The sequence below is a fragment of the Astatotilapia calliptera genome, chromosome 22, assembly GCF_900246225.1.
Source record: "Astatotilapia calliptera chromosome 22, fAstCal1.2, whole genome shotgun sequence".
Lineage (NCBI taxonomy): Eukaryota > Metazoa > Chordata > Actinopteri > Cichliformes > Cichlidae > Astatotilapia > Astatotilapia calliptera.
The window spans coordinates 12,320,853-12,343,847 of record NC_039322.1 but is presented as its reverse complement, the minus strand read 5'-3'; the positions used below and the strand labels follow the sequence as shown (position 1 = coordinate 12,343,847).

The following is a 22,995-nucleotide window of genomic DNA, read 5'->3' as shown; positions in this document are numbered from 1 at the left end:
CTTGGAGTGAATTGGGTGGAAAGTCCACTCCTGGGAAGATTGTGGCATTGTGTTAACACACACCTGAATGCTTCAGACCTGCGAATTGCCAAAACATCTGCTTTTAAGTGTAGAGGTGCTCACACTTGCTAATGATGAGTTAATTAAGTGCATTTGATTAGTAGCACCTGGCTGCTACTTATCCTCTTAAATCCGATGGCAGTGGTAAGCCTTTCCTTAGTTTTTAGAGCATTGCACAGAACTCTGTGAAAATGCTCTTTTTCACATGACTGCAGTCTCATATGATCCTAATTTCTGCCGCTATCTTTATGTAGATACAAGGAAGATGGCATCCACAGCTGGACCTACGCACGGGACCTGGTTGAAATGCAAGTTGAAGTAGTAGATAGTCATTCAGAGGCCTGAAACCAGCCTAATAACCTCTCAACGTTTAAGTTGACGGAGTCAATGGTCAGCTTTTAGTGCACAATAACAGCAGTGCTCAATGTTAGTCAGTGAGTGCTAATTGCTCCCCCGGTTTTATTGGTAACAACAATCAGTGGACTGTTATTTAGATCGAGTGAAAGCCGTTTTAATATCCTCCACAGTATTACACCTCCCCCACTGACCTGGAGAGCTGTAGGCGTGCAAGATGGGCCCATTGCCTCATGTTGTTTATGCCTCGCTGCAAGTCTAGCATCATTGTGGCATAGCTGGCACGAGGATTTATCAGACCAGACAACCTCTTTCCACTCATCGACAGTCTACTGCTTTTGTTTCTTATCTCACTGTAAATGCCTTGAGGCGGTTCACCGTGGACAGGAGAGCTACCCTGCATGCCCATCTGTTGTTATACCCCCTTTCACACTAGACTGCACCGGATTGTGCGCTTGGAAATTGATTACTATATCCTACAATTGTACTGTGATGTTAGATGTCAAACACTGGACCTTTGATAACTTGTTATGGCCCGAGGCAGGAAGTGTTCCCCACATTCATCTTCCAATGCCGTCCTCCCTAAATAGCAAGGGTTTTGAAGAGGTGCATATTGTGTGGGGTGGTGATTGTCAAAGCTCACGGCACCCACAAACAAGTCTGTAAGAATCAGTTCACATGCACAGCAACTTTCGAGAAGAGACTGTGCAGTTGCTTATGTAAAGGTAAGGAACGTTCGGCTTTTTCTGGAGGCAAAGGATGTCTCGTCTTCTCATCTCCAACTGTACGCTGTGCCTCAGACTGTTGAAATGTTGTTAGAGAGACAATCCACATGGTGTGGCGGCCTCGCGGTGACCTGTGGGTCTTACCTGAGGCAGCGCCTTAACTTAGTGTTCCTTGTTTGTCTTCACCCTGATGCATTGCCGTGTTAATGTCAGGGTTGTGCGTCATCAGACAGATGCCTCGTGTTACTTAAGAGCAACTTTGACGTGGACAGGAGTCATGCAGTGAGAGAGGTCGCTTTACTCTCAGAGAAAACAAAAACAGAATTCCATGCATTTATCACCTGCAAGGTGATTGCCATCTCTCTCTGTTATCACCAGCTATCTAGTTTTTTTCTTGTAATTAGGTGCCAGTGCTGTTACATGTAGGTAGTTCAGACAAGAATTTAAAGTTGCAATGAAAAAGATTTTTTAAAAAAAGAGAGAAAAACATTTTGCCTGTTCAATTTTGTGCTTTTGTAACTGAAGCCAGTTTAATTTTATGGAAGACTGGAGCTTTATATCACAAAATAATATAAAAGAGAGGGGGGGGATTTTAATTGATAACCATACTGGTTTTGTTGTCTGTCAGCCAAAGCTTGTCAAATAAATATCTTTCTTCTACCAAAGCAGACATGTTGCATTAAACTACTTTTCATATAAGGTCAAATCAGTGTATCATATATATATAATGCCCATGTCTTTACTCGTATTAGTATTTCAGATACTGTTAATGCTTTAATCTTGTGCAGAAGTCTGTTATTATACACAAAAATCAGTGACAACGAGTTTTGAAATTTTGAGTTCAGCTCTTCATCAGTGTGTACAAAGGCTCTCAGGAGACAGGTACAACAACGAGCCTCTACAGCCATCTGTAAAACACGGTTGAAGCTCTGTCATGATTTGGTAATACATTTCAGCCAGTGGTGTTCAAGATCCTGTCAAAACTGATGGAGTTATAAACACAGAAAAGTATCATCAGATTTTGATACCATAAAATTTGCAATACCATCTGGAAAGCATCTGATTGCCAACAGCTTTATTTTTCAGCAATGATCCCAAACACACTGCCAATCCAGTTAAAAGCAAGAATGGCTTGGCCTCCCCAGAGCCTGAACTTCAATATTATTGAATCAACGTAGGATCATCTTGACAGAAAACAGAAAAAAACGCAACCAACATCCAAGTTTTAAATGTCCTTCAAAAAGCCTGGAGAACTATTCCTGAAGACTACAATTTTTAATTAAATTCAATTTGATTTATTTACCTCAAGCCCCTTTATATTTTTTAAGACCCTACAATAATACAAAGAAATCAAAGAAAACCGTAACGATCATGTGACACTCTGTGGGAAGGAAAAACTCCTTTTTAACCCAAAGAAATTCCCAGCATAGCCAGGCTAAGTGAGAGGCGTTTATCTGCTGCAACCAATTGGGGTGAGGGGACGAAGACGGGACAAAGACATGCTGTGGAAGAGGGCCAAAGATTAATAATAAGTAATAGTTAAATGTGCAGAGGTGTACACACAGTGAAGAAAAAACACTCAGTGCATCATGGGAATTCCCCAGCACCCTAGACCTATTGTAGCGTAACTAAAGGAAGATTCAGGGTCTCCTGCTCCAGCTATAACTATATGCTTTATCAAAAAGGAAAATCTAAGTCTAATCTTAAAAGTAGAGATAGTGTCTGTCTCCCAAATCCAAATTGGAAGCTGGTTCCACTGAAGGCTCTGCCTCCCATTCTACTTTTAAATACTCTAAGACCAACAAGTAAGCCCCCAGTCTGAGAGCGAAGAGCTCTAATGGGGTGATATGGTACTATAAGGTCATTAAGATAAGATGGGGCCTGATTATTTAAGACCTTGTATGTGAGGAGGAGGATTTTAGATTTGATTCTGGATTTAACAGGGAGCCAACTAAGAGAAGCCAATAACGGAGAAATATGCTCTCTTTTTCCAGTTCCTGTCAGCAGCATTTTGGATCAACTGAACGCTTTTCAAGGAGTTTTTAGGACATACTGATAATAACGAATTACAGTAATCCAGCCTAGAAGCAATAAATGCATGAACTAGTTTTTCAGCGTCACTCTGAAATGGGATGTTTCTAATTTTAGAGATATTGCGCAAATGGAAGAAGACACTCCTACATATTTGTTTAATATGTAGGAGAAACGCCAAGCTCCTCACAATGCTACTGGAGGCCAAGGCAATGCCATCCATAGTAAGCTTACTTTCTTACGAGATTGCATACTTCATTTGTACACGAGTTGTTGTATGTTTGCAAGTTTCAGTAAATTGCTGCACAGATTTCTTATTGTCCTATCAAAATATAAAGAAATGAGGGATGTACCTCAGAACTGTACCTGCCACACTAGTTACTGTGTTTTGTGAACACTGAGGATGACAGCCTAACACTGAACAATTCTTCCAAACATGAAAGGTGTGATTTGTCTCTGCAGTGCTGCAGCATGAGTATTATCAGTAGTATCCTCTTTCTACTAGCTAAAAATTGTTTGCCGGTCCCTCCCTTTCCACTATGGGGCTAATTTTTGAAAATGTTGACTACACCATCCAGGAGCTTGTAGAGCACTTCATGCTTATGTGCCCAAAGCAAGCATATATCAGCATGATATGAGACACAGCCTACATTTCCAAAATGTGCTGATGTCATTAAGTAATTGCAGATTTCTTCTATAATTGGGTTTATTTTATATAGAGAAGCTGGTTTCGAGCCCAGGCATCCTACAGCTGTAGGACAGATGGACGTGAAAGCTTTGTTTGCTTTCTTTTGGTTTATTTTGATTTGTAATAACCCTCTAGATATAATGGGAAGCATTATGTCGAGGCAGAACATAATCACTCAGTGTAATCCACTTTTTACCAAATAATACAAAATGTGTTCTCCCGGCTCTTTCTCCGTCTCTCCCCTCCAGCTAATGTTCTGTTGTGTCTAATCAATGGCAAGGCCATAGTAATTTGGTGTGATTGAAATCCCTCCAGGATAAAAACATCATTAGTGTGAGGAAAGGAAGAGACACACACATACACACACACACACACACAAAAAGAAATAGATCAGAAACAAAAATGTTTTTAATTTTCCATCCCAGGGGGGAAATGGCCATATGTAGCTGATGATAATTGGTGGTTTGTTGGTAATTGCATTATGTCTCTTTCTCTGCATATGTTAAGGCACAATTTGAATGCATCACACACTTCCTTTAGATTGATTAATTAATAATGTAGTAATGGTTTATTCCCTTCTGTCTTCTGTCTGACACATTTTCCCTCTCGCGGTTTTACATTCTTGCTCTCTCTTTTCTCACTTTCTTGTTTTCTCTTTTTGTGGTTTTTGCTCTCCAGATGAATTTAACCCTGAAGTCCCGAAGCTGGAGAAGAGCGTCAGTGGCAGCAGCCCCTCACGTGACCGCCTTCTTCTCACCGTGGCAATGCTGCTCGTGTCTGCCGTCCTTTTGTCCTAGCAACAGTCGCCGAGTGGCACTTCATGCATAGCTGGACCCGGCTTTTGCAAAGGGCTTTGTATCCACCAAGTTTGTGATTACGTGAAATCTGACAGAAACACACAGAGTCAAGGTGCAACTGAAGGGCAATCAAAAGGACACAGACAAAAAAAAACACGACAAAAAACAACAAAAAAAACAAACAACAAAAACAAACTTTAACTTAGCTTAATGGACTTTAAAAAAAGAGGCCTTTTTTGCTGTCATATTTACACCAGTGTATTTTGACACTCCATGTGCTCCATAGTGTAGGGGTTTACACATTCACCTAACAAGCGAAAGATTCCCAGTTGCATCCCAGGAGGAGACGCAAATCCCTTCGGGGTTGTGTCAGGAAGAGCATCCGGCGTAAAAATCTGCCAAATCAATTATGCGGAGCTACCGGCTGTGGCCTTATCCCTTGTGAAAAAGGGAGCGGCCGAAAGTAGCTTCTTACATGTTGCTGGATATCATTATCACACCACTACCACCTTTATTGCGGGTGTTGAGACCAAAACAACACTCAGAGTCCGACTTCTGCGCTGCTCCGAAGCCTGATGAGAGTAAGAAAACTGACTTGTAATAACTTGGGTGCAGACTACACGCTCTTATTGTAGCATGGATATCAAATCACCGGAGGAATTTAAGCTGCTTTCTCTTCAACTTTGAGCTTTGAAGAAGATTGGAAACCTGGACTCCGCAGCGGCTTTTTAGTCCTTGGACCACAGGCCCAGTCTGATGATGCATTAAACCCAACTTTGATGTAGTAATGAGCAAGATGGACTCTGGATCTGTACTGATCTTACCCAGACTATCAGGACATAATCAGTCGTGATGAGAACTCCTGCTGTTGCGCTGGACATTGAAGAATGTTTTAACACTGATGTGAGGAAGCTGGTGGTAATAACAGTCCAAGAAAGGGGAAAGACTTTGTGATATATCCACGAGCCTTTCAAAAATCCATTTTCACCAGACATCAAAAAAATACCCCTAGCTTTGTGATAGGTACAGATGCAAAGCCTGCATTTCTTAGAAGGTAGCAAGTGCCCTCTTAGAACTAGTCTTTTGTCTGCATTTCCTGCCTTCACACTGTAACAACCCTAGAAAAGTACAGACCCTGGACTAGTAATTTGATGGCACTTAGACGTGGTAGATGTGTGTTTTGTTCTGACGCATTTACCTTCAGCACTTGGCGTAGATTTTCCGGATGTCAAACCTTTCGCTGCAATCAGCACAGTCATTCAGAACGTCACTAATTTACAGTTCTTAAAAAAAAAAAAAGAAAAAAAAAAGAAACTCTCACAGCAGCAAGTCCCCTTTTAATCCCAGACAACCCTGTCTGTTCCTTTTTCCACAGCCAATCAGTGCTGATGACCATTAACAGCAGTCACAGTCACCCTGGAAACAACCCCATACAGTCGCCAAAGTGCGGCAGGTGCCTGAGGAGAAACTGTGCTTTGAGTCTCAAAGTAACGCTGCCGCCATTTTGTTAAAAAAATATATATAAAGACGTTAAAAAAAAAACACACTTGTGAATGTGCAAATAAAGAGAAGTTCACTTTTTTATATTGTAATACAGGACAGCGTAGGCTTAATCAGATTACAATGTGTGCTTTTTTTAATTTATTTAATTTTTCAAATGTATTTATTTTGTCATTAAACTATTTATTTACCTAATTTATTAGCGTGCATTTGTAGGCCTTTGCTTAATAAGCTATCGTGCCATTTTTTTTAAAATTCTTATTCTTTTTTTCTATTATTACAGTGAATTTTTTACTGCAGCATTTTTGCTTGTGTAGATAAATCGATGTAACTCAGCCTGACACAAAGAGAAGGTTATTGTTCATGACTAATCAGTAGGGACGTACGCGCAGTAACCCCACTCTCATGTAACGGATACTGCTTACCAGATTTTGTTGCTGAAGAGCATGTCATAAACCAACTGTGAATGCAGTGGCAGGCCATGCCGATTGAGGGGCAGCATCTCAAAGTGTTGCGCTTGCGAAATGAGGGATGCGTGCGTCGTAATGTATATTTATAATACATGCCGGTTGTGGAATGTGCGTGCGTACAAGTACAAGTGCGTGTGAGTTTGTGTGCGTGCGTGCGCGTGAGAGCGAGCAGGGGGAGAAAAAAAAAAAAACGAAACAAGCATATGTGTGCACATTTGTGCGTATGTATGTAGAATGTGTTTGTCCGCGCTTTTCAAGTATGTGGCATTTAGGAATTTCGTACTCATAAAGGAGTCATTTGTAGGATCTGAATATGCAAGTGCGTACGAGAGAATGTGCTCTTCTGTAATGTTAGTTTATGTTACGGGGTTTGGGACGTGGGCGAAAAGCATTTACCGATGTTGAAGACAAGCACACGAAATGTGTTTGCCTTTGACGAGAATGATTAAACAACTGTAAATTGAACCAAGAATGATTAAAACAATGCCAATTAAAACCTTTTTTGCAAATTTAGCTTTGTGTATTTATTCAGGCCTTGTGTTGTTCTGCTCTCCTTCGACTGCCCTTTCTTTATCTAAACTGTTACTCCTTCACAAACCCTGCACTCAGATGTGTTTGTTTTTCTGAAGCACTACTTGAAAGCAAATCTCTTCTGGTTTTTTCTTCTCCTTTTTTAGATATGTTGGTTGTGAGCAGACGGCAGTCAGGCTGCAAACCTTTTCACGTGGCCCGTCTATGCAGCACCTCCGGTTTCGCAAACACCTCTTCTGCCATAAAACATAGTGACAGCGTGGAGGGAAAGTCACAGATCCAAATCTCCCACTCTATCCATCTCTCTTTCTCTTCTTACTCAAAAAAAAAAAACACCTGCAAGCTATTCATGTCTCCACAAATCCACATCACACTTCTTTCCCTTTGCCCCTGTCAGCTTCTTTTTAATCTTCAAACCCAGGACAGAAAGACGCCGACGATCACTAGGGACGAGCCTCAGATGCTCTAATGTCCGTATCAAAGAGCGGACAGAGGGGTCAGATAAGATTTTGTCTTTGATGTTCTACGTCATGCCTACAATCACATTAGAGAGGAAGAGAAAGGCGTTGTGAAGATTCAGCTGTCTGCTTGTGTTCATTTAAAAAAAAAAAGAAAAAAGTGCTGGACGTCCAATTTTTTTTACATGTAGGTTGTAGGATTTTTGCCAAGTTAATTTGACGTACATTACGTGACTGACATAAAGTGGTTCACAGTAAACCAAGCAGGTTACAGTGATGTGATGATGTCTGTTAATGTCTTATTCACAGCTGTTCGACTCAGCTGGGAGGCAGCGGCTCCTGATTCTCTCTGACATTTGTGCATTGAGCTGACAGGCTGATAATTGCTGAATATTACAGTAGGTCTTAACTTACAGTCCCTTGCCTTTTTATAGGTCTGTACTTGCATAAACGATTCAGTGTTTTGACACCATGAAACACTGGAATGGCTTTAGCGTTTGCTCCGGGGCCCAAGCTGACAACTTTAAACATAATTTTTCAGGAAATTGGACTGCTATGATTTCGGCAGTGAGAATCAGTCTGGTTAGTTAAGTACGGGAATTACACTGTCATGTCTGCACCTTAAATTCCAGTTTGGAAAAGCATTATTTGTTCTGCTTACTATTTAAATGAGTGGATCAGGAGTGTTACCAGTGGATTTAAAACGCCCACCTATCCCCGAGCGGCTGACAAAGAGCTTCACATCGCCACCGTGAAACAGATACCCAACAAGTGCTCTGTCCAGGCTCTAACCAAGGAAGACATTCCATTAGCTAAAGGAGATGACCTTATGCCTGTTCCGAGGCATATTGTCGTTTTCTGAATCATTTACTGTGAGATAAGCCATCTGTAGCACGGGCAGGTCTGTGCTGTCGAGAAGAAATTCCCCTGACAAGCGGCACCGTCTGGCCCAAACAATGAAACAGATGCCTCCTCCTCAGAGAACATGATATAACTCAGGACATCAGTGACACAGTCAGGGTGAGTAATGCGCCATTCGAGCGCTCTTTGGAAACTCCCCTTTCGAGGTTGGGAGTCATAAAAATGAGTTGGGGCTCATTTCAATCTAAATCGACTGTTTTATTCTTACAGTCATGCAGCAGAAGCATAAAGTATATCACACTTTTCTTTTGAAACACTTGACATATTCTGATTCACTGACATAAAGAAACGTTCACATAAAAACCTGGTTAAGCAAACGTCTATAAACTTTTAGGAATAGTTAGTCTGATTATAATTTCACATATACCTTCATTGGTAGCTTGTGACACTTTTTTGCACCAGTTATATAAATTAAATGTCCGGTACGGTGAGTTGTTGGAGGGTTGCATTTGGCTTGCACAATCCTGCGAGTTGAATGAGGCTGGAAGGATGTCTGCCATGAACTGTCTGGGCAACGATTCTTTTCCATCAGCCATTCCTCCAGGAATGATCCGTGTCATTATTTTCTTTGTTACATTATCCTTTTTTTCACCCCTTCCTCAACTCCAAGCCTGGTAGCATTACCTTTTGTTTAAGAATTTCTTGATGGGCCTTAAAAATCATGGTGTGACCAGGTCCAACAAAAGAAAATCAGCCCCAGATCTTCACATTTACAGCATCATGCTTCACTGCTGGAAGAAGGGCTCTTTTGGCAGTGCGCAGTGATAACTTTTCATCACACACAGCAGTTTCGAACATGACAGAAAAGCTCTATTTTGTATAGGCTCACGCCTGAATTATTATCTCCCAGGTGTTTTGAAAAGGCTCCCATTTCCAGGCAGAGTCGTAGTCGGTGTGATTGCTCTCCATTTTGTTACATTTTTACCATCGCAGACGATGGGTAAAGCTTTGTAGAGGGCTTCTTAGCTTTTGCAAACAGATATGCTTTCACTCCCCTCTTCATGATGTCCTCTAAGACCTCCTTTTCCTCTCAGCATGTGGGACTTAGGGGGGCATGCTTTGATAAATATAATATATAAATATGTCCACATGAAAATAGGATGAAAAGACTCAAGGTAAAATAGCTTCAATAGCTCCAGAATGACCACTTATTACATCTATACATCAGAGACAAGACAAACACAAACAAATTGTTAGATTTTTCTTTATCAAAAACATTCTTTTTGTGGTATTTATCTTCCTTGAAATGCTTTTAGCCCAGTGTCCATGCAGACCTAAACTATTTTCTGTGATCTTTATACTACTCAGTGCCTGTATTTATGCACATCATAAGCTTCTTACATTTCGCCTCCCTTTCCTTTGTATCCTTGACTGAATTTCTACGAATCTCTAAATGATTTCTGACAGCACCTTGAGGTTAAATACATATATAGTGTTTGGGCAGCTTTGGATTTATTGTGTAAAAAGTGTGGCCTCACTTTCACATACTTACAGATTCTATATTGCTACACTTTCAAGAGGAGAATCTGTAACAAGTAAAATGCTGGCAGACAGCAGCTGATATGGAGGTTTTGACTCAAATTCGGTGAGCAACCTGCTAAACAACTCTCTACCCATAGATGTCGCCAAATCTGACTTTCACTCTATAACCGTCACAGTAAAGTAGACAGGTAAATAGAGGACACATGACAGACAATATGTTGCAGATTTACTGTAAGTACGCCTGCAAGATAAATAGTGAATTCAGAGAAACAGTGACGGCAGCACTAAGTTGACTTATATATTACGTGAACAGTGCCCTGAATATCTCTTGGTTTGTCCTTTAAGTAGATTTAATTTATGAGCTAAGCTCCTGAAGTTCACTGGGGCTTACATTTTGTATGTAATAACTTGCTCAGGAATAAAGTGTGTGATTATTGTAAACCATGTTTAATGGTGCCTGTGAAGCCAAGGGGCACTCAGTTTTACCAGCATGTTAAGCCAGTTAAGAAAGTTAAGATAAATCAGGCTTTAATGAGGCCGTCAGGGGACATCAAAGTCCACACAGGTAGAAGAAATAGCCTCATAGGGTATATATTGCATAACCAGTGACAGGATGAGTTGACCTACTGTACTAAGAACGTTTCTCAACCCAGCAGGATTATAAACTTTCAGTAAATTCCTGCTATTTCTGTTGTACATTGAAATCAGAGTTTATTCTTGTCGTAATCTGAGCTCAGGGGGAATAGGTTTGTTGTTGTTTTTTACTTTTTAATATCTTTGGTAGAGACGGGATGTTCTTTTTACATTTCATATGTATCAGAACAGTACTCAGGATTGTGCCTATTATTAAAGACAATGACAACTGAGAATTTGATCAACTTACGAGAGGTTATATTCTATTCTTAAACAGCATTTCGAAGTATTTCAAAATACATTTTTGGCTTTGCAGAAGAGGCTTTAAAGCAAAGTTTGTTCTTGTTAGAATAAGTTTTATGACTTCATTAAAGTAAACAAGAAATAATTAAATGTCACCAGTAAGATAAAACAGAAAAATTAAAGAAATGAAAAGAAGTGTGACAAAAATAGAAACACAGACCCAAAATTGAGCTTTTTTCATTTCCCTGCATTGTAAAGTAAACTAACACGATCTGTTTGGACACTTACAGACTGAGTTTTCTATGTGAGTCACGGTCCTGTGTAAAATTACAGTAATTATTGGTACAGACATGCCAGACTGCTTTGAGCTGATAAGAAAGCAGCAATAACCACTTACAGCCGAGGTATGCAGAGCATCTCTGAATGGGCAGCACGTGGTGGTGTAGTGTTGTGGAGGATATTTTCTTAGCACATTTTCAGCCCTATAGTTCCAACTGAACATCATTGAGGCATCGCAGCCTACTTGATTATTGTTGCTGACCACGCCCATCCCTTTATAACCACAGTGTATCCATCTTTTGATGGCACGCGATTATATAACATTTCAAAAAGTTCAAATCTGCACAGACTGGTTTCTTGAACATGATAATAAGTTCACGGTATTCAAATGGCCTCCATAGTCACAAGATCTCAACTGAATAGAGTCGATTTTATCTTGTGAAACAAAAGATTTTCTATACGAGCATCCTCACACAGAACATCACATCCTGGTTTGGGAACAGCTGTGTTAAGGACCAAAAAGCTCTTCAGAGAGTGATCCGTACAGCAGAACGCTGCTGCAGGATTGCTCTCACCTCACTTCAGGACATTTGCACCAGGAGATGCCGGACTAGAGCAGCGCAGATACTGAAGGACCCGTCCCATCCTGGCAACAAACTGTTCCAACTTCTGCAATCTGGTAGAAGGTTCCGCATCATCCGGGCAAGGACGGAGAGACTCAAGAGGAGCTTCTATCCCCAAGCAACATTTCAAATTCCTTTAATTTTAAATATGTTCATTTTGTCTATTTTGTAAAATAGTCAGATTGTCTATTCTTATTTAATTCACTTAATATACAGAATTCACCTTCTTGCTGTATACATGCTACGACTGCACATTCACCTAATGTGTATATTATATATAACCCCACCCCCCTTTGCACAAGTCGAGGAGCGTGTCAGGTTACATTTGACTGTGTGTTATACTTGTATAACTATGCATGTGACGAATAAAGAACCTTGAACCTTGAGAGTCACATCATGGATGTGTAGCCGGCAAACTTTACAAAATGTGTGATGCTATTATGTCAGTATAGCATCATATATAGATATGCAAACCAAAATCTCCGGGGAATGTTTTCAGCATCTTGTTGGCTCTATGCCATGAAGAATTAAGACCCTCTTGAGTGCAATCCTGTGATAGAAAAGTGTAACTAATAAAGTGGCAAGTGAGTGTATATGTAGTGTAATAATTAGCAAACAGATATGAATGCAAAGTGGATTTCCCAGAACGTGAAACTCATTTCTGTTTGGCAAAAAGGAGGATAGCAAACTTTGTGAGAAGAGAGAACTGGAGCTCCAGAACTGCAGCAAACCACAAACATCCATCAGTTCAGACAAACCACCGTCTAATGAAAAGAGGAAAAATCACCCTGTCAAACAATATCGCAAATGCTAGCCGTCTTATGGCTTCAGCTGGACCAGAGATGTCAACACTACTCACCCAAGTGCATCATCTGTCGGTAAGGGTTGGCTAATGCTAACATGGAAAGAAGCAACCTGAGAAGGCAAAATTCAAACAGACTTATAAGAGAAACTTCCCCACTTCAAAAGAACACGGGACCATTTGTTGGATTTATTGTATTTGGAGTTTCTAAAAGGCAATTGGAGCAAGCTATATTCTAGTGGATGAGGTGTGTTAGCCCTGCAATAGATTTGCAACCTGTCCAGAATGTACGTGTTTTTTCTTAATGGTTGCTGGGATAGGCTCAAGGCCCCATGAATCTAACTTTAATTGGAGGATGGATGGATGGGTGAAATTCTGAAAATACATCAGCTTAGTGAAAACATGTCAAGTGACATAGATAGATGCTACTTTGTGCATATATATGAATGCCGGTGTACCGCGTGCCTTGAATATGGCCATCTTTTTATACAGTCTTTGATCATAGCACGTGACTTGAAAAACTCATGCATGACTCCTCTTATAAAATGAAATAATCTGCATGATCTCAGGTCCACAGCCGCAGTATGATCAAGTTCACCTTGTCACAGGTGAATGCTGAACTTTGTGTTAAATTGTTTGAAAGCATCCTGATGGCCCCCGTTCAAATCATTTCAGGATTTTGGATTTGACTTGACAGTCCTCTAGCTTCAGGTTACTGTGAGTCAGCTTCTCTTCTCCACAGACAGAGCAGGGGGGAATGCACTGAGAAGAGGTGACGAGATGTTTTGGGATCCAACATTAAATCACTTCATCCCTTGGGAAATATGATGTCAGTTCTGGAAACAAAAAAAAAATAGTGTCAGAAAGGGGGAGAATTCTGTGACAGTCCAGGGGGAGGAAAGCTATCAAGACAGTTAACAAGTGTGATGTCAGCACTCACTTTATTATGTTTCACAGCTGATCTGATACCTGCAGCTCTCAGGATGAGAAGGATCTGCGTGTAGTCTCATTAATAGTCCCTTTTGAGCTGATGCTTGGCAAATACAGCAACCAGAGTCAAACTGAAATTTAAATGTAGAACCCGAAAACAAAATCGATATCGCTCGCTTGAACTTTATTGCAGTGAAAACAGAATTTGTGTAGTGACAGCCAACTAATTTAAAGGTCTAAGATGCAGCGTCTCCTGGACATGTTTTTTTTTTTTTAAAGGAGCAGGAAAATGTGCATGTGCATCTTAATTAGAGCAGCGTTAAGCTTCCTAGAGGGCTTTGCTTTGGCGCACATTAATTTGGGCTCTCGCCAATCCTCTCCAGATCAGTTGACTAATGTGTTGACAAGTGGAGGAAAGTCTTTCCACATTTTCAGACTGCATTTTCTTTTTGCAGCAGCTTCTAGTAGTCGGCACAACACCGTGTGTGTGTGTGTGTGTGTGTGTGTGTGTGTGTGTGTGTGTGTGTGTGTGTGTGTGTGTGAAAATGCTTTGAATATTAAAAAGGGCAGGATTTGACTGTAACCTTTGGCCAGGAGAAATTGAGGTAGATACGAGGCTGCAAAAGTTTATGCTGCCCTTGTGGATGTCTTCTTTATGCGTTACATTTACAAGGATACCGGTAAACTGTTATCTGCTTTTCCGTTTGGGACGATGAAGCTTTTTGTGAATTATAGCAAACACATCTGGAGTCTGCTGAAAGCTGCAGAAACTTCTTTTGCAGGAACTCTGTAAGGATCTCCTGTGTAGCTTCTTAACTGCAGCGTCTTCTTGCATACATTAACCCAGGCTTGTTTGCAGACTGTGAAGATAACTAAAGAAATCGATGGGTTTGTAATCAAACGGGGAAACGATTGTGTTCCAAAGTTTTCTTGACGCTAACGATCATTCTTCTTCCCTCCAACTTGTTCAAACAAACAAAACATCTGTCTTCTGGAGTTTTTTAATGTGTTTGGTTTTGTTTTCTTTATGCTGTGTCACATTTTCTCTATGTCTACCCCCGCTCAGCGCGTGGGGCTTTGCATCATTTGTGTCTGATTTTTCCATCATCAGGTTGTACTTCCTGTAACCCTTCTTAACCCGTGTCTTCATTCCCTTCAGTCTCCACGCTGTTGCCTGATCACCCCAACCTCCTCCTCTTCCGCTCCCCCTCCAGATTTAGCTGTAATCCCTCATTTCTGGTTGTCACATCTGCGCAGCACTCAACAGCTGGGGAGCGACACACAAACAGCCACAGGCCTCGTGCGTGTGTGTGTGCGCGCAGATATGTAGGCTACATGTGCCCACACTTTGGGCATCTGGTCAAAACCTAAGCCCAGGAATAGCTAATCCTTGACTCTGAAAAAGTTGTTGTGACAGAGTATTTGTGTCAGGCTGATGATACAGGATGTTGCAGACTGACACGAGTAAGTCTCAAAGGAACTAGATAATACTGTCTGAAACTTAGAGGAAGCTATAAAGAGGATACATCTTGTCTGGTTTGTAAACAAATCCAGAAATCCAGACCGAAAAACAAGTGCTACACGCCTGTGAACACGGCTTTAACCATTTTGATTTGAGCCTCTGAATTTCTCTGAGAAGCTGTAGATGTAGTGAAGATGTGTTTACTTTTTCTTACTTTTCCTTGCCTCACATCTTTTTTATTTATTCATTTTTACATCACTTCATTTCCTCTGCTTTCCTCCTCACTGATTGGCTCGTGTGCTCCTTTGTCACCTGACTCAAATCCCCTGCCGCTCCTTATCTAAGGACCGCACTCCCATTCACCTTCACATGGGGTGACGGTTATGGTAAGAGGTTATGTTACTCATTATTTGGTATCATTTGTTTGCTATGTAAATTGAGAATAAGTGGATAAAAGTCTAATCTTGTTTTCTTGTTTACTTTCCAGACTGAGCCGTACACGTGTGTCTCTTCCCTTGTTTACTCTCACAACAACAATAAATCTGAAGGACTGGATTGTAATTTCATGGCTTATGCCTCTCATACATTTTGAACAGATGCCTACAGCACAAAGAACTTGATAGTTAACAGAGGACCCGGCATGACTTTGACATCAAATGATGCATTTTAGAGCTTCTTCTTTTGCTTAAACTTTGAAGCGACCAAAGTGCTCGGTGTATATTTATAAGGAGACTTTTAGATCAGCTAATTTCATCACTGAAAAAAATTATAGCTTTTAATCTCCACCAATCTACTTTTTTCCATTTTTTGAATTCAGGGTCACAGTAGCACAAGAATCTATCACAGCTATCACAGGTTGAGAAGTGGGATACACCTGGGCAAGTCATGAATCAGAATCAGAATCAGAATACTTTATTGATCCCTGGGGGAAATTATTTTTTGTTACAGTGCTCCATTTTAAACCAACATTAAGACAAGACAGACAATACACTAACTAAGAATAGTACAATATATACATATATATACATACATACATACATACATACATAAGTCACTCATAAATAAATAGTTAGAAAAGAAACATGTGTAGTTGTAGCAGCAAACAGTGTGTTAAGTGGATGCGTTGTACAGGGAGATGGCCACAGGCAGGAATGATTTCCTGTGTCGTTCAGTGGTGCTTTTCGGTAATCTGAGTCTCTCACTGAACGAGCTCCTGTGACTGACCAGCATGTCATGGAGTGGGTGGGAGGTGTTATCCAACATTGTCTTTATCTTGGACAGCATCCGCCTCTCCGACACCACCTTGAGGGAGTCCAGCTCCATCCCCACAACATTGCTGGCCTTACGGATTAGTTTATTAAGTCTGTTGGCATCTGCGACCCTCAGCCTGCTCCCCCAGCATGCAACAGCATAGAGGATCGCACTGGCCACAACAGACTCATAGAAAATCCTCAGCATTTTCTGGCAGATGTTGAAGGACCTCAGTCGCCTCAAAAAATAGAGACGACTCTGGCCCTTCCTGTAAAGTGCTGTGGTGTTTTTAGCCCAGTCCAGTTTATTGTCAATGTGTACTCCAAGGTATTTATAGTCCTCCACAATGTCAACACTGACCCCCTGGATTGAAACAGGGGTCAAGTGTTTCCTGGTCTTCCTGAAGTCCACGATCAGTTCCTTGGTCTTTGCCACGTTGAGCTGCAGATGATTCTGCTCACACCACGTGACAAAGGAGTCGACCACAGCCCGGTACTCTGTCTCATCATCCCTGCTGATGCATCCAACCACCGCAGAGTCATCAGAAAACTTCTGAAGATGGCAGGTCTCTGTGCAGTGGCTGAAGTCTGTGGTGTAGAGGGTGAAGAGGAAGGGGGAGAGGACAGTCCCCTGTGGTGCCCCTGTGTTGCTGATCACCTTGTCAGACACACACTGTGGGAGACGTACATATTGTGGTCTTCCTGTCAGATAATCAACAATCCAGGACACCAGAGAAGCATCCACCTGCATCGCTGCTAACTTATCACCCAGGAGGGTCGGCCTGATGGTGTTGAAAGCACTGGAAAAGTCAAAAAACATGACCCTCACAGTGCTCGCCGGCTGGTCCAGATGGGTGTAGACACGATTGAGCAGGTAGATGATGGCGTCCTCTGTTCCGAGACGAGGCTGATAAGCGAACTGAAGGGGATCCAGATGTGGTCTTACTATGGGTCGCAGCTGGTCCAGGATGAGCCTTTCCAGGGTCTTCATGATGTGGGAGGTCAATGCCACGGGCCTGTAATCCTGGGGGCCACTGGGACGTGGCGTCTTTGGTACAGGGACGAGGCATGATGTCTTCCACATCACCGGGACCCTCTGCAGACTCAGACTCAGCATAAACAGTTTATGAAAGACTCCACACAGCTGGGGGGCACAGGTCTTGAGGACAAGGGGACTCACTCCGTCTGGTCCAGCAGACTTGCCTGAGTGAAGTCTCCTCATTTGCATCTCAACCTGGTATTGAGTGAAGGTGATGGGTGGGGGAGGGGTGTCAGGAATCTCACAGGAGGCAACATGTGAAGAGAGAGGCTGGCACAGTGGTGTGGCTCTGGATTCCAGGCTGACTACAGGTGAGGTTGTGGGGGTAGGAGCAGACACTGTGGTGTCGAATCTATTGAAAAACAGATTCAACTCGTTGGCTCTATTCTCACCTCCCTCAGTTCCCCTGCTGTTGGTTGGCCTGAATCCAGTGAATCCAGTGAAGTTAACTGACTTACATTAGTTTCTATCAATTAACAGTTAACCTTGCACGCATATCTTTGGTTGGTCAAAGGAAACCTGAGTACCTGGAGTCTCCACACAGGAAGATCCCAGCTGGCCAGTGGATTTGAACCCAGGACCTTCCTCCTATGAGGGGACAGTCCTAGCCACCCTTGTGCTGCCTAGCTTGAGGTCTTTCTACCTGATATTATAAGATAAAGTCCCTTGAGGAAACTGTTGTTGAACTGAATTAAATTGAATTGAACATTCAATCATCACAGAATAACACAACATTTGAAGACATAACGCTGTCCAGCTTTAAACCTTAAACTATTGTGAATCCATTTCATCTGATTTGGTGCAAATGAAAGTGACAGCAGGCGCACTGAGAGGCAAGACAAGACAAGACAACCTCCAAAAAGGGAATCGTCTGACTGATTTTTCTCTTGTTTGCTTCTTGCCAGTGTCCCTGCCAGTTAAACAGACTTTGTATTACACTGTAATAATCAAGTGTTTCCTTTATTTTACGAGCAGTGTTTGAAGACCAGTGAGTAAGGAACCACAATACTGTACCAGATTTCATTGGAGCAGTGGTTGTGGTGCAACAATGTGGGGAACTAGAGGAAATGTCAGGAAATGCTTGAGATCACCAAAGTTTGGATTCATGGTGGGAATCGTGAATATTTAAGATTACAAACGTCAAAAATCAAGCTGCAGAATTCAAGTGGACACAAGTGCAGATAATTTTGGTTTCAATGGCATGTTGGTTTTGTCAAAATATTGATATGAGGAGGGATTTTCTTAAAAGTTCAATTTTTGTTGCACTCCAAACCAACGTTTTGTACTTCGTGAACACACAACTCAACTCAAATCGGTTTACTTCAGCTGACTTCTTCAGACGTCACAAGATATCCTGACTCACTTCCCCGTGGCAACGCTTTTCCAAATGTCACATTGACAGGCTAACTTTGCTTCTCTTCTGTTTTCACGTGCTTTGATTCAACATCAGACAGACATCTTGTCTCATTTGAAAGCATTCAAAACGAAACAGGGGTACAGAGCATGATTTCACATACTGTGTTGTTAAGTTGTCATTGTTTTCATCGCTTTTCACTGCCAGCCCTGCACTGGCTTCAGCAGATTTTATTTTTTTGGCTGCAGCATAAATACACTTTGAGACTGGAGCCAAATGCCCATCTAAGCCACATAAGACGTGTGAGTGGCACATTACACCAGCAGGCCACAATGATGAGATGAGATGTTAACACAGACTGGTGAAGAATTTAAATGAAGGAAAGAACAGACTGACATCTGGTTATTAGAAGTTGAAAGTGATAGTAATGTATACATAAAAAAAAAAACGGTAATTTTTTATTTATATTCAAAATCAAACATTATTAACTAAATATTTTTTGCAGTCTGTATAACTGTCTTTTCATTTTTGCACAGGCAGTCTTTTTTTCTTTTTTTTTTCCCAGACAAAGAGCCCCGCCTCCTCTCCGGTGAAGTCATGGCCAAAGGTTTTGGCAGCAACAATTTGAAAGAATATAATTTTTTAACAGAAAGAGCTCGTTTGGCCCGGAATATCTTTTATTTACACATTTAATTGCAATTTTATAAGAAGAAAAAGAAGAACAGAAATGGATCTGACTCTTGTTAAAGTGTGTTTGAAAGTGTCCTATTTGCCTTTTCTGTAGTTTGAATAGAAGCATTAAACTACTCACGGTCGTGCTGTAAATAAGTGTGGATCTCACAGGAAAAGGCAAACTGTATAGCTGTGTGACATCAGCTGTTACAGGAAAGGAACTATGAAAACACTTTGGATTTCCATTATGTTTCTGCTGCTCATGCAGGACTATTGTTATTCAGCTGTACAAGGACAGTAATAGCAATGAAAGAAAATAAACTGTGGCTGTTCTGTATGTGTACTCACTAAACATACAATCCTTACAAATGAGGCCACAAAACTATTTCACTTGGATATGCAAAGACTTTATTAACTGTTCTCAGGTCAGATTTTGATCTGAATGGGATGTTTTATTAATACCTGCACAGCTACTCGCATTAACTCCAGTTTTACTTTGTGGGCACTGGTATTAAGTATTTGCATGTCAACAAACTAGTCAAACAATGTTAGCATTGTTTGGCTGTTCGACTGACACCCTAAGGAGACAGGTGTTCCATATCTGTGATAAATACATTTGATTTTGAAGCCTATTTTTTTAACACACACCATATCACACCATATCACACTGAATTGTACAAGCACCTTAATAATTATGGCTCATTTTCTTTTTCAGGCAGTCTTTGTATAGTTTTCACGTAGCATGACCTATCCCCATATGAAAGCTTTTCCTCAGTTGGCAGCTTTCATTTATGGGAAATCCAACGTGGCGTGAATGCAGCATAGCTGTTGGTAGAAAGCCAGCAGAGGTCCGGGCTTTAACAAGGCACACCTGTGCCTAATCAAACCCCGTCTTTATATCTGTGAGTTTCAGTAAACACTGAGGGAGGCTGGGACTGAAATAAAAAATGACTTTCATTGTACACACACTACATGCAGTGCTACAGCCTCTGTGGTATGTTCCATATGGTGCAGCCCATCCAGAGTTACTAATCATGTACCAGGAGGCTTATATTTGAAAGATTAACCAATAAAATCAGCGCAGACTTTTTATTACTCCCATCACTCCTCCCCTTTAACTGATTCCCCACTGATTTATACTTCAAAAATGGATCTACTCAAAATCTCTCAACAGACTCAAGATAACTAAAGGGGTCTGAGTTGGATCAACATTTACAGAGTTTGACCACCTATCAAGTCAGAGTTTATATACAAAGGAAGGTCACCAGAATGGTGATGCACTAGGATGTGTCAGTGTGAGGAAAAACAATATAGATCCTAGACACCTTCCTTAAAACTCATGAGTAACATTCAAGCTGGTGGATTTACAACTTCATGATCATTACGTTATGTGGAAATGAGCCATCTTGAATGAGTAAAAAAGTTTTGAATTTCAATGGATAATCAGTCATACATAAATATTTGCTTGCTACTAGTAGGCATATGTTTGGAAAGGTACCAAATTCATCTAATATCAATCATGAGAAAATCATACAGCCAATGGAAATGAAGTATTTTACTCACTGTTGCAAACTAGAGACGGTGCTTTAGTGTAGGATTATACACACACATTATCAGTGATGCCTGGCTTGTACAGCTTATTTTCAAACTTAGGCGGGTCATAGTTTCTCAAAGGCTTTATTTATTTGTTTAACTGTATTTATTTATTTATTGCCCATACCCATATTAATAATCTCTCAAATGTTTTGTTTTTATAAAGGTTTTTTAAGCATTTCTGTCAGTTATTTTTTTTTTTACCATTTGTGCCATGAATAGAAATGTACTGTAATAATAAACCCCTATGTCATGTTGAACACTTACTAAAAACTTTGAGCATTTTCCCCTATAAGGCTCAGCTTTACATTTGATCCCTGAACATGTCTATTAAATTTATTTAATAAACAGATGTGCAGTCAAACTATTTCAGAGGCCTTTGTAAGAGATTATCAGGAGGTATAATTTAGAAATACCCCCAAACACCTTTGTCTGCTGTCACAGTGGGTGTTGCTACTGTGTGTTTTGGAACTTTTTCCCACCACATTTCGCCCATTAACATCAATTGTGGGATAATCTGAAAGCATTAGCAACTCCATGGTGAAAACTGTGATCTCAAAAGTAATTTTAAAGATTAATTGATGTTAAACTGCTGGTTCAGACTTTTTAATTAAAGTAGTCTCTTAATGGGTCTAACTTTTTTCATCTTAACACATCTTATTTCACTTTTATGAATGATGATAATGATGTTCAAGCATTTTTTTAATCCATTTCTATGCGATTTAAATACAAGAGACTGTCATCCTAGCTCATTTCCCCCTAAATGACCCAGAACAAACCTCACTCCCGCTGTGGCGCTGAATTCCCAGAATGGGTGCAAATGTCTGTATTGACAGACACTGATGACTTCCAGGCACTTTCTCAGTTTATCTCCATATTGCTAATGCTGCTATCCTCAGATACATCCTATTAGCTGGAGTTTGAGAACATCGTTTTAATAGAAACCTTTTTGTAAACAGCAAGAATCATTAAAAGACCTTAGCTGGCCTTTTTTTCCCCCATAATCAACTGGCTTATTAAGGGACGTCTGGCCGGAAATGCATGGAGCGAAGCTCTCATAGCTAGCATGATGTGTTGTGCAATAACATTGATTTTATTGAGTGGCGTGAAATGAAAGGAAAGATAAAAACATCTGCAGCGAACATCTGTTTTAGATTTTTAAATATAAGCAAATGAAGTCTACGCAGGATGAATTCAGAGGATTGGCGTGTGAGGTGTATGTATCAGCAGGGGCCGGTGTATGTGTGTGCGCGAGTGGATACATGCTCAAGGCTGCACTTTATTCAGCAGAATGAAAACAAGATAGAACATGGTTACATGGTTCACCTGTCCTGGAAGAGCTGTTACACAATCCCTGCTCAGTTTAGAAAAACAACAAAACATCATCTTAGTGAAACAGAATAAAAATAACCTTGTATGACTTTCATGTGATATTCACGTCATCTTAATATCTTTGTTCCTTTCCCATCATTATCACACAAGCAGAGCTAGAGCTCGCAGCCTTGAATTGTGTCGAAGTTTTACATAACAAATATTCCTGCCTGCAGTGCCGCAGCGTATTATTTTTTAGATGAATTTGTCATCATTTTCCCCGCATGCACTGAGGGTGCATATCATGCCTTCGAGTTGGGTTATGTTTATTGTATTTAAGATAAGACTGATATTTAAATGTGTATTCAGAATTGCATAAATGGAAATTTTGCAGTTGCAGCAGTTTCATGACACATCAAGCCATTTGCACACGCAGGTAGGAAGCTGTAGGTGTAGTGTTTCTGTTTCACATAGTGTGTGCGAAGCAAGAGATTATTGCAATAGTGAAATGCATGTTTCTGAATTGGAGATTCTTAAAACAATTAAGCTATTGCGAGCCTTCAGAGCAAGGGATGATTTTGTTATGGACAAAATGATGCTTAAAGATTAGAGAAGTACACTCATAAGTCCGGCCCTGCCCATTTCCCAAATATCCGAAAGTCAGCTGTTGTTACACAGTGAGTGAAAAGCAAGTGAAAACACAAATCAATGAGTGGAAAAAAAAATGGCTTCACAGCTTAGTGGGTTACACATTGACTTAACAACTTCCCCAGTTTGATTCCGGGAT

At 40.8% G+C, this 22,995-nt stretch overlaps 1 protein-coding gene across 2 annotated transcripts in view; it reads left to right on the top strand.

The window, feature by feature from the left end:
• The window catches only part of efna3a (ephrin-A3a), a 400,882-nt gene extending 396,039 nt beyond the window's left edge, over positions 1-4,843 (top strand). For both annotated transcript variants that reach the window (XM_026157374.1, XM_026157373.1), the window contains one exon: positions 4,537-4,843. In XM_026157374.1, coding sequence (XP_026013159.1) covers positions 4,537-4,655 — 119 coding nt within the window. In that variant the 3' untranslated portion in view covers positions 4,656-4,843. The remainder of the gene's footprint in view (positions 1-4,536) is intronic.
• Positions 4,844-22,995: the final 18,152 nt, after the last annotated feature.